The 13,125-nt window shown below is 34.7% G+C and overlaps 1 protein-coding gene across 3 annotated transcripts; it reads left to right on the forward strand.

The window, feature by feature from the left end:
- Positions 1–9: 9 nt before the first annotated feature.
- On the forward strand, positions 10–12,528 carry LOC134685589 (zinc finger protein 521-like). 3 transcript variants are annotated; one of them, XM_063545416.1, is made up of 3 exons: positions 10–167; positions 7,079–8,451; positions 12,207–12,528. In XM_063545416.1, the coding sequence occupies exon 2, from the start codon at positions 7,109–7,111 to the stop codon at positions 8,414–8,416; it is 1,308 nt and encodes a 435-aa protein (XP_063401486.1). In that variant the 5' UTR covers positions 10–167; positions 7,079–7,108; the 3' UTR covers positions 8,417–8,451; positions 12,207–12,528. The 3 variants fall into 3 exon arrangements, with proteins under 3 accessions (XP_063401486.1, XP_063401484.1, XP_063401485.1); XM_063545414.1 differs by lacking the exon at positions 10–167 and adding an exon at positions 4,985–5,102; XM_063545415.1 differs by lacking the exon at positions 10–167 and adding an exon at positions 5,127–5,315.
- Positions 12,529–13,125: the final 597 nt, after the last annotated feature.

A 13,125-nucleotide genomic window follows, 5' to 3' on the forward strand; every position in this document is an offset into this window, starting at 1 on the left:
TGGCAAACTCGGTACATACAATCTCGGCCCATAAATGGAAAGTGCTCTTATTCGTGTATTTGATAGACATGATTTGATTTGATTACATTAAATTTGACTATCCAGGTTGTAAACTTATACAAAAAATGTATGGAACCTTCAGTTTATATCAGGATAATTTATAACTAGTAAGTACTAAAGTAATTGCCAAATAGGATGCAGGAAACTATAGTTAGCCTTATGTAGCTGTTGGATACTGGCTCTCATGAACAAAAAAGGCCATTGGCTATTTTGTCGGCTTTGGTTAAAGTATCTTAATTAAAGCCGGGGAAATGGAAATGGCTATTTTGCCGGCACCCGCATTAAAGTGAATTCATTCAGATCAAACTTAAAAACACATTCTGAGAATTAAAAATTACACACTGAGATTTCATAAAGACGTACTGAGATTACAAGAAGACCTAAAGACTGTATTTTTAAAAGTAACAAACTGATTAATCCTACTTCTCTATTTTTTTGTTTAGCTACTTACAAATTTCTTGAGCGGTGTGAGAAATATATTATTTTCTCCTCACTAGTGAAATATCTGTTCTCGGCAAATAATTAGTCGAAATTTGATCATGACGTCAACATTTCTTGGTTTCTGCGACATGCCTTGTGCATCATGACACAATTAACTCTATGAAAATCTTAAAAAAAAAAATCTTTAGAGAAACAGATTCCGACACTGTAACTCGTGTACTACGATATTTTACCACTCCCGACAGTTAAATTTTAATTATTTAAAAACGGCTCGGCAAGCCTTGCTCTTTAAAAATTTAACTGCCTCGAGTGGAAAAATGTCGTTTATACACTTGTTGCAGTATAGCAATCTATATGAAATTAATGTTTGCCATCTCGTTCACTGTCACGTTCCCGAAAAAATGCATTGCCTGGTATCAGAGAGTAGCGGGTTGTTAGTATATATGTCGTGTCTCAAGAGTGTCCCCAGGTTTTCTCTAATGTCTGTTATTGTGTCAATGAAGTTTGAATATTTCCAATTTAGAGTCGAGATATTTACAGAAGTCTAGCTATCTGATAGTATTTTGACCGCAGAGAACTTACAACATTTGTTTTCCTCAGCCTGACTCTGAGAATTTTCTCAATTTCTATATTCTCAGGAAAACACATGAAAAACATTTTTTTCTTAATCAAGATCTGAAATGATCTGAAATGTGTTGTACTAGTCACAGTCAACATTATAAGTGTTCTTGAATTGGTAAGTATCGCCAAAAATATCCGTTATTCGATTTAAACAGATGTGGATTTAGGCATGCCTGTGCAATGTAGGTACAGTATATCTCCTCATACGGTAACAGCATCTTTAGTTGTTTCGAGGTTGGTTTCATATAAGTACGTCTGAGTCAGTGACAATTCTACAACAGATTTATATATATATGCTGTCTTACGGGAGGGTTAAGATCTCATAAACATGTTTAACCCCGCCGCAATTTTGCGCCTGTCCCAAGTCAGGAGCCTCTGGCCTTTGTTGGTCTTGTATGATTTTTAATTTTAGTTTCTTGTGTATAATTCGGAGTTTAGTATGACGTACTTTATCACTGTACTATATATATGTTTTAATGGCCAGCCGAGGGACGCCTACGGGTGCGGGAGTTTTTCGCTACATTGAAGACCTATTGGTGGCCTTCGGTTGTTTGTCCTATCATAAAATTTATATAGGCGGATTGCTTATTACAACCCAGCGGACATGCTCGTGTTTTCGATTTTATTTTTCAATTTTGTCATGTTTCGACGAAATCCAAATAGCTTTTTGAAAAACAGACCACCAACAAGGTAACGTTTGAAAGTGGTACGTGCACTTGCCCATATATGTAGTTCCGTAAGGAAATTCTGCTGTCAGGTTCATTTTAACTTAAGATGATGTGTTATTGTCCATTTGGTCAGCTTCCTTTAAATTATTAAATTGAATTGGTTTCCAATATTCTTTTGAAGCTATGGAATTTTTAAATTGTAATATTCACAAAAGATGATGTTTCATCATTGAAACTTCCCACGCCGTTATATATTATGTGTACAATGAAAATAAACTTAGTAAAAAAAGTAAAATATTTCAGAAATAAAATCTCCCGAAAAAATAGTGCAAGAAATGATCTTTATGTCATCATACATTTGTAGCAGATACATGTGCATCTGTCTCTGATTATATCAATGAAACAAGATGTTCATGTTATTACCTCAAATGTAAAAAGAAACATCAAATCACTTAATGATTTAAAAAAGTGAATTTATGTGTAATCATGACATTTTAAAATTGTTTAAATAACTCAGTATGGAACGCCGTAGCTGCCTTATGTGTACTTGTTTACTTGGGCTCAGGGCAAGTTCAGAACCCAGTTGGCATGCAAATGAATGAGACGGAATTACCAGAATTAGGAGTTGGAGAACAGAACAATGAAGCTACCAGAGATGGTAAAAGGCCAATATTTCAACCCTTAAATCTTATAAATGAACAATGTAGGGAGATCCTAAATAATGAATTGAATCGAACAGGCGAGAACTTTGGTATTGATGACTATTTAAAGTCTTTGGATATCATTTCGGCAAATAATTAACATTAACAAAATCATTAAAATTACATGTGATTTAAAGTAAAACATTGTTGTTGTTGTTGTTTTAGCATGATTAAAGACATAATTCCTGATTGAAGGAATCCTGGGTACCGTAATGGTAAATAAAATGGCAGAGCCACTGATGCTGACTGTTTTAAGGAAAGTGGGATTGCAAGAAGTTTACGAAAGTTTTGAACGGGAAGCTATAACTCCTGATATAATAAGTCTGCTTTCAAAACAAAATTTGCAGTTTTTAGTATAGAGAAAAACTATGTGCATATAAAGTAAACTATGTGCATATAGAGAACAAGTATGTGCGTATAGATAAAAAAGTATGTGCATATATAGTAAAACTATGTGCATATATAGAAAAACTATGTGCTTATATAGAAAAACTATGTGCATATAAAGTAAACTATGTGCATATAAAGTAAACTATGTGCATATAGAGAAAAAGTATGTGCATATATAGAAAAACTATGTGCATATATTGAAAAGTATAAGCGTATCTAAAAACAAGCTAGTACACATAAGGCAGCTACGGCGTTCCATAACTCAGCGATCCTTGATTTAAATGATTATAATGATTTAGATGATGGTACAAATTGTAAACCGGACCCTCATCGCTACACTGACCTTCGGTTCGAGTCTATACAGCAGACCAGTTTAGTACAAATGTAGGTATAGGAATACTAGTGCATTAAATAACTTCCAACCTTCCTTAATTTAACTTCCCCTCTATAGTATTCATTATTCGTACAATTCTTTGTTATACTATATCAAAACGACAAGCAATTCACTAGTTGGAAATTAGCAATTTCTGACATGAACAATTGCTGATGAAGCAGACTTGTTAAATAATTTCAAATGATATGTACTGTAGGCCTAATTGTCATTTAAATTATCGTTTTATAATATTGTGAATACATAGGGAGTTAGAATTGAATTCGATATGGTTGTATAAAATATGCAGTTAATTAAACATGTAGTCCATGCTGATGATTTAACTATACTTTTAATATAAAAAAAAAAACACGGAAATTTCGTATTCTTCGCGATAAGGGTTGAGTTCAATATCGTAGCAGCTACGTAGTGCTAAGTAGACTAGTCTTAGATGCATGATCTGTTCGTTGTGACTTTTTGTGTCGGGATGTATAAGTACCCGGCCACGTCCACTTGTATTTTTGTCCATCTGATGATTTAAGCCTTTTTCAACTGATTTTTATAGTTCGTTCTTATGTTATACTGTTATACCACTGCCCCAATTTAGGGGGAGGATTGGGAACCCGCTAACATGTTTAACCCCGCCACATTATTTATGTATGTGCTGTCCCAAGTCAGGAGCCTGTAATTCAGTTGTTGTTTGTTTATGTGTTACATATTTGTTTTTCGTTCATTTTTTTTTTACATAAATAAGGCCGTTAGTTTTCTCGTTTGAATTGTTTTACATTGTCTTATCGGCGCCTTCTATAGCTGACTATGCGGTATGGGCTTTGCTCATTGTTGAAGGCCGGTGACCTACAGTTTTCAATGTCTGTGCCATTTGGTCTTTTATGGATAGTTGTCTCATTGCAATCATACTACATCTTTTTTTATTTGACTATTGAACGTGTAGCTATAGACTAGTTGCTACATATATATAATGATAGCAGCTGCGTAGCCGCTACGTATATAGCAGGTACGATATTGAACTCAACCAAGTTCTTGTACATTTTTTTTTATAGAAAATACTAAAATTGTTAAATAATTTGCAATACATGACACAAATTGTTTTGGCGCTCGAAAGACATTTGTAAAGCCAATCGGCATATAAAATGACGTCATTGAAAATCGGTTCTTATGTACATTGACGTGCTATTAATATTTACGATTGTGTTTACACTAAAAAAGGATAAATAAAATGGTTAAGGGTCTAGACTATATATATATATTTTTGCAATATCCATATTCAGTTGTTCATACTCAAACACGCAAAATTTCAATATAATCCATTTGTAAGATCATAAGATCGTCCAAAAGGGTGTGTAACACGTTATGTATGTAGCCTCCGAGGTTTACAAAATAGAGAAATACTGCATCTTCTTTTTTATAGATAATAATGGACAAAAAAAATGTAAAGACGTATTTACACTTGACACACTTGTATGCGTCCGCCATTACGTACAATCACACAGATTCCCGTAAACTTTGACATAACAATTCAACAAATTTGACGTCACAATAAAAAAAAAAGATTATTGCTTAACGTCAAAGGGTTATACGGAGGCGATATAAGGTCATTTGGAACCAAAATTCAGCTAAATACGAGATACATAGCAACAACAAAAACAAGTGAAAGAAAACAGAAATGAAGGACCCCGATCCATACCCTCGCTAATATACCGGCACGCACCTGTTGCTGTTGACAGTTGTTAATTTCCGCGAAAACCTGACGTGTCCTTTGGATAACATTTTTGAAATTTCTCTTGACAACCAGAACAACATCCGGTATTAACAGCAGATCCATCCTAAACGGTAGGCATAACGCACAAAACATAGACATGCATACCTGTGTCAGTGTGCCAAGTACTCAATTTCTAATACACATTTACTTTTTATCTTTGAAAAAGAGGGACAATGGAATATCCTTTCTTTGTACTGAATGAACGGTTCCAGCTATAGACCTCTGTGGATCAAAGTAGAAAACCCGTGGCTGTGCTGGCCTAGTCCAAATAATCATGACGTCTGGTAAGGCTATTTTTTTTATTTTTTTTTTTATCTGAGACGCCTTTGCCATGCCAGACGTCAAAATTATTGGGACTAGTGCTTGCCCTGTACACTGTAGTCGTGTATATACTATAAATAAGGGGATGTGATATGACCATTGAGTGCCAATGATACAAACTTTTCTCAATCCAAGTTTACTTTTTAAATAGTTGTATGTCAGAGTACGGCCTTCAACACGAGCCTTGGCTAACACCAAACAGCAAGCTGGTAAAGGCCCCCAAAATAACGGTAGTAACACCCCGGGGGTTCACTACGAATTTTTGGGTGATAGGTCGTGTGCCAAACAAGGGTCATAATTTTGCAAGATTTTATATAAAAATGAACCTTGTTTTTGTCTTCTTTTTATAATATCTTATATTAAAATATAAAAAAGAAGATGTGCATGGTATGATTGCAAATTAGACAACTCTCCACAACTCAAGAGACCAAAATGACACAGAAATTAACAATTATAGGTTACTGTACGGCCTTCAACAATGAGCAAAGCCCATATATATACCGCATAGTCGGCTATAAAAGGCCACAAAATAAAAAAGTAAAACAATTCAAACGAGAAAACTAACGGCCTTATTTATTTTAAAAAATGAACGAAAAACAAATATGTAACACATAAAAAAAAACGACAACCACTGCATTACATGCATATTTACGTTTAATTACGGTTCGTTGATTTTGGGTACATATGATTAAATGGTCAATTATATAATATAACTATGCGCGTGGCATCAAGCTCAAACGACCTAGCTATTATATCTTCGCTATGAAAATAAGGATATGTATAGTATGACCTTCCCAGGTACAATGAAGTCGATGTAAACATATTTATAGGCATAAACTGTTTAAATGATACACTACTTGCCGAACAGCTATGAAAAACTACGTCTCCTTTATTGTTCCAGTATGACCTGATGATTAAAAGGCGTTGTAAGGGTAGTCCATTCACGTGTAGTATATTTTTTCGATCCAGCTTTCATCGACAGAAATATAGAATATTTGAAGTGTTTTTTAAAAAATCAACAAAAAAAATCGTCGATTGCATTTTTTGTTCACTGTATTAACTGTAGCCCGAGTCGTGTGGAGGAAATTAAATTTTTAGAATTTTTAGAACAGTATTTATAAAGGACTAGCCGGCGACAAGGTGTCGGAGACTTAGTGCAATTAATATGATGTAATCTATTTGGGAAAAGAACGGCCGCATATGAAAAAAAATGTTTGAAATTAATATTTGCTACTTTTTCGCTGACATGCTTTAATTAAAGAGAAGAGATTTGTCGGCTCGAAACACCCAATGATATGCCTGTATAGGGCGAAATCTCGGATCTTTACCGATTTTGCATGATAAAATATGACTTGGCGTGTCAGCCTACCACTTTAAATAATAAATTTTCAAATTTCAAATAAGCAATTTTAATATTCATATCATATTTGAATGTTATATCGTCCTAACTTTGCATGTAATATTTGCTGCTGGGTGTATATCAAATAGTCATTCATTAACTAACATAAGCAGTATGATATAAGTTTTTTTTAAATGTGAAAGGGGTCTTATGTTTATATAAAAAAAGAAAAAGTGGTTTTTAACTCTTACCCAATTTGTGTGTACCCCAAATGATTGTTCATCGTATTGACCAACTGTACTCGGTACAGCAGCGCAGTAGCTATGTTCGTGTAATATAAGTACATCAGGTTGTTCAACAATTTACCTTTATCAAATACCTTTGTAGGACAAGAGAAATCTGAGAACAAATTTATCAATGAAAATGGACGATACAAAAACATACCAAGAAAAAGAAGATGAAATTCAAACTCCTAGCTTAGATATTTGTTTTGATACATCTGTCCTTGAAAATGGTGTTTTTACCAACGACAACCATGTTTACACATGTACATGTTCGTACTGTGATATTTGTCGAAACATATTTGAGAATAAAGATGATTTGTATGGGCACGTGTTGATCAATCATGGTAATGAACTTAAACGATTAGTCCTAGATTCTAAAATGGAATTGGCGCTACAATACCCTTGTTGCCATTGTGGTGAAATGTTTGCCACTATAGCTGGAAAAGACTGGCATATAAGATGGACTCATGTCCCACTAGTAACTTGTAGTTATTGTAATACAAAGTACACATCTGAATGCGGATTGATTAAACACATTGACAAATATCATAAGGACATACCGAAAAGGAAAAACAAAGCCGATAACAACAGAATGATGTCTTGTCACTATTGTGGAATTCAATTTACCTCTTTATTAAAAGTGAAAAATCATATACAGGAGACTCATACTGAAAGTTTATTACAATGTTATTATTGTGACAAAAAAGTCAATAACCTAGGAACGTTATACGTACATATAAGAATTGAGCATGCAGATCACATTAATGATTTTAAAATTATAAAACTGAAGATTAAGGAGCACATGAGAATGTCGTCTGGTGGTACTTCTTCAAACAGTCATACTAATATGTCTACAAGCAATTACAACTATCAGGATGGCAGTACCATTGATGGCAATAATAACACAATGGCTATACCATGTCAGTCGTGTGAATTTTGTGAAAGGAAATTCAACACAGATGATTTATTGTATAGTCATATTTTTAGCAGACATCAGGACAAGGTTAGACGTTTGTTTTTGGAGTCGAATGAACATCTAAAAATACATTATATCGCACAACAAGGGTTAGACAAATATATTCACCACCCGAACTGTATTTATTTGAAACTAAGCATTATTGATGAACCGCAGTGGGGAACAGTAGATTTTGACCTTCCTTCATGTCAATATTGTGGAGAAAGTTTTGTTTCATTGTCTGAACTACAAACTCACACGTGTATTCGAAAGAAGTATATAAAGACAGAATATCAGGAATCATGCAGTAACGAAACATTCCCAAGCACATATGGACTGGAATCTCATGGTAAAGTATTAGGAAAGGATGGCTGTAAGAATTTGAATTTTCCACCCAAAATAGAAGGTGGAGATGGCTGCCATAGAATGCTGGTAAAAGAAGAGCCACCTGAGTGCTGCCTTCCATACCATATAGATAATCAGTAATACGCCAGCTTTTAACATAGAGAAACAGTTTCTGAGTGAGTCAAGTGTATTCAACAGTAATTAATATTATTTAAGAACAATATTATATATAAATTGATTATTGTTAGTTGCCTAACGTCCAGTAGCAAATATTTCATGCATGTTCAGAACTAGAGCAAGATAGATTAGCATCATCATTGCAAATTGATTCAACAGAAATAGCTACCGATAGATAAGTTACCCAAGAATTGGAATGTATATCAAACATATTCAGCGAGGGACCAAACAATAATACGTTTAGTATATGAGCATATTGTCAATTGGTTAAGCTATTAAAAGATAACTGAATCATTTTTTTAATATTTGAATTTTTCGATTAAGTTTCGTTTTAATTATTTTGACAGCTAATGAAAATTTTAGGGAGTTGGCTTCTCAGTTTCAAAATAATTAACTTTTCAAAACACTAGCATATATAAAGGAATCAAAAGAGCCCAAAAAATATATAGGTCACCGTGCTTGTTTTCGAGATATATGACATCGAAATTTTGGCGGGAAAATGTTCTCTCTTGACTTTTCTTAGCTTTATCATTGACCAGTTTTAGTCCTCAAATTAAAACTATTAGAAAATAATAGAAATTATATAAGACTTTAACAGACAGCTTATCATTATACATGTAAAAGAATTATAAAAAGAAAAAATGGGAATCACCGGGCAAAATTTGTTAAGGCATTCAAATGGATAAAACCACAAGAATTCGAAAATCTGACCAAAATTCCAAAACCTGACAAGCGAGCTTCCTTAAACGGCAGCAAACAACAACCATGCACCAAATTACTAGTCCGAGATTACTCTGACGTCCGACGGCTGTTTTGCCAGACAAGCTTGGGCCGTGGGACGTCAGAGCTTGTCCCATATCAAAAAGTGGATATTTGCCCACCCAAAATAGATGCGCTGCCTCCTTGCTTCTGGAGCCGACTGAGGGCCTTGGAATTATATAAATCGGGCTTCAATCTCTTCGTTTTTCATTTATCTCTCCATTTATGTAAGTTTCACCTACCTGCCAACCTTTATTTTTCTATATTTTAACAGTTTTCACAGAGACCAATCGATTTATGCATTTTGACTTTCACTTTCAAATGGACGTCAAGTTACGAGAAAGTTCGTGGCCTCGAGACTCAAATATGCAAATATTTATATTTTTTTACCTCCTTTATAGGTGATCGATGTTTATCTTTTAGGGTGCAATCAACAGTTTTTTCCTATGACGTCATATTTTGAGGGACCATCTATAATTGACCCTTAGTGGTGTTAATGTTAATGAAGATACTTGTATAAAACTAGATATCATTAGAATCAGAATTTTCTCTAGTTTATGATGAAATAAAAATAAATTGTACTTTTAATAGTACCAAAAAGTTTTATCCAGAGAAAATGGGAAAAACATTGCCTAATCTATGCATAAAAAACATGAAATCAGGCCATGTGCACACCCATGCAGACATGATACATGCACATTTTTCATATTCAAAACTGTATGAATTTCATAGGTTTTTACCTGGTCTTTCTAAAAATTTATGCTTCAGGCTACGTTCGCCTGCTCCGAAAAGAGCTACATTGGGTGCAAATAAGTTTTGCACTTTTCACTGCCAAAAAAACAGGATGTTTACAGTTTGTCTCCCCTTAAAACATGTGTATTTAATCTAATTTTTAAAAATTATTTTAATCATACAACCTGTTTTAATTGAAGCTAATTAACTTATTTTTACAATCAAATATAAAAAACATGATACTTTTTTACCAATTATGTTGATAAAAAGGGACTTCCCTCCAAGTCTATTTTTAGTTGGGGAATAACCCCTAGTTTTTTATACGAAACCCTAGTTTTTTATACGAAACTGTTTATAGCACCCTTAGAAGCAACCACGTGTTTTTACCTCCTTTACAGGAGATCGGTAATTAGCATTAAGTTCCGACCACTATAACAATCGGAAGCTCTCGGACATTTAGGTCTGTATCTGTATCTGTATAGTACTGGAAATGAACTCAAAATACTGAGTAAAACTTATCCAGGAAATGTGTGTGCGCCACTGATGTCTAGTCGCGCGATATAACTGCCTTAAAACTTTCCACAGTTTTACAGTTCACGGCAGCATTTGGTAGTAAGTTCCAATCAATAATAGTTTGTGGAAAAAAAGAATGTTTGTAAATGTCAGTATTTGCTGATAAAAGTTTTATTTGTTTGACGTTAGAAGTTCTGGATGGCCTAGTATTAAATTCTATGTGATGTTCAGTGGGGATGGCTACCAGGTCGTTCACTATTTTATACAGTAGTACCAGTCGTTGTTCTCGTCTTCGTTCCACAAGAGGTTGCCAACCAAGGTCTTTCATCATGGAGGTGACACTACTAGTACGTCTATAGTCTTTGAAAACAAATCTAGCTGCTCTTCTTTGTATGTTCTCTATGCGATTTATGTCTTTTTGTAGGTATGGGTCCCATACAGTACCTGAGTAATCTAAGACTGATCGAACTAGCGAGATGTAGGCAGTTTCCTTAAAATGTTTGTTGCAATGTTTAAGGTTCCGTCTGATGAATCCAAGTGTAGAATTGGCTTTGTTGCAGAATTTGTTTATGTGTGATGACCATTTCAAATTATCGCTAATAATTACACCTAAGTATGGATTTTCATTGACCTGCTCTAATATGTGGTTACTTAGTGTATAACTGTATGTGAGCGGGGACCTGCTACGGTGAATTGACATGACATAGCATTTACTGGCATTAAAACGCATACCCCAGTCCTTTGCCCAGTTGTCAAGTGAATCTAGATCTTTCTGTATTTGGAGTTGGTCCTGTGGTGTCTCGATGGTATTATACAGGAGGCAGTCGTCGGCAAACAGACGTACTTGTGATTTTACACATAGCGGCAAGTCATTAATATGACATAGAAAAAGAAGGGGACCGAGGACAGTTCCTTGGGGCACCCCTGAGTCGACGGAACAAGATGAAGAAAATTCTCCTTCAACGATAACTCGCTGTTGGCGTTGCATTAGGAATGATTTAATCCATGCATTTGTATTACCATCAATTCCATAGTTATTTAATTTGTGTAGTAGTTTTCGATGAGGCACAGTGTCAAATGCCTTACTAAAGTCCAGTATGGTTAAATCAATTTGCTTCTTGGCATCAAAGGATTTCATGATGTCATGCATAGTAATAGGATAGGTAACTTGCATCGTAAATGAACGAGGTGTTACATTATGGTCGTTTGCACTGTTTTCTCGTGGTCACGTGATAATCTTTGAAAATGAAAGGGAAGATGCAAAAATCGTAGGTCACTGTGAAAACTGTCAAATTATCAGAAAATATAGGGTTGGCAGGTAGGTCAAACTTACATAAATGGAGAGATAAATGAAAAACGAAGAGATTGAAGCCTGATTTGTATAATTCCAAGGCCCTCAGTCGGCTCCAGAAGCGAGGAGGCAGCGCATCTATTTTGGGTGGGCAAATATCCACTTTTTGATATGGGACAAGCTCTGACGCCCAATGGGCCAAGCTTGTCTGGCAAAACAGCCGTCGGACGTCAGAGTAATCTCGGACTACAAATTACAGGATCCTGATTTAGGACAATTACATTCAGATTGTGGCGGGGGAAAATGCTATATATCTTCTTCACAATATATAAGTCAAACACAGACTGACAATGCACTATGCCATAAACGAAAAAGGACCAAATGAGAAACAACAGTACGTATACATACATGTAAGTATTCCATTTAAATGATTAATGTAAATGTGGTTGGTTTTTTCAGAACTGTAACTGTGATTTTTGGGGAGCAGGAGTACGTCAAGTAAAGTAAAGGATTTCTAGAATGACAACAGAACAGTAAAAACGTCAGGGATCGGAGATCCCCAGTACATTTTTATCAGTAAAGAAAGAAATAAACGATTTTAGGATATATATATTTTTAAAGTAACTTTGAGATTGTCAAGCAACATGACGGTGATGTGTTAATGGGTAACATCGAATAAATACATGTAATCACAAACAAGGACAACGATAGCAAAGAATGGTCGGTTTTATCTGAATAAACAACAACAAAATTTGGTCACCAAATAAAATGAGATATTTTATTATGTATTACTTTTTTTAATGTCTGATATGCCTTTTTCTTCAACAAACCTGTAGCCAGGGGGGTCGTGGAATTCGTCCGAAAAAACAGAAAAATAACCCCCTCCCTTGAAAATAAATAAGCACTGTTAAAGTCAACGTTCTATTCGAATTGTGACTGTTAAAGTCGAGTTTTTGAGTCCAAATACACCCCCCCCCCCCCTTTTTGGAATTTCCTGGCTACGGGCCTGTTCAAGACAACATCAAAGCAATCCCAGCAGCCCTTAGATTAAAAAAAAATCAATATTCTCAAACGCATTATTGTAGATGTACAATTATACCTTATTATAAATTAAGTATTTGTATAATTCAATAGTCATAATAAGTGAGACTGAACATGACAGATGAACCCAATGGTAAATCCTATAAAGGGAGGTTACTCGGAGCGCTTCCTACGATTTAGGGTTAATTTTCGGCATTTATTATTGACTAACAAATAATGATGTACTTCAACTTTTAATTTTAAAGAAAATTTTATTTCTCAGGACCCCATCAGGGATATGTGAACCACAACAATGATATGCACCATATTTTGACAATTTTTAAATTTGTATAAACAG

The sequence above is a fragment of the Mytilus trossulus genome, chromosome 9 (genome assembly GCF_036588685.1).
Source record: "Mytilus trossulus isolate FHL-02 chromosome 9, PNRI_Mtr1.1.1.hap1, whole genome shotgun sequence".
Classification (NCBI taxonomy): domain Eukaryota; kingdom Metazoa; phylum Mollusca; class Bivalvia; order Mytilida; family Mytilidae; genus Mytilus; species Mytilus trossulus.

Bases quoted from the DNA above. Each gene is read 5' to 3' on its own strand.
- LOC134685589 (XM_063545416.1), top strand. From the start codon at position 7,109: ATGAAAATGGACGATACAAAAACATACCAAGAAAAAGAAGATGAAATT.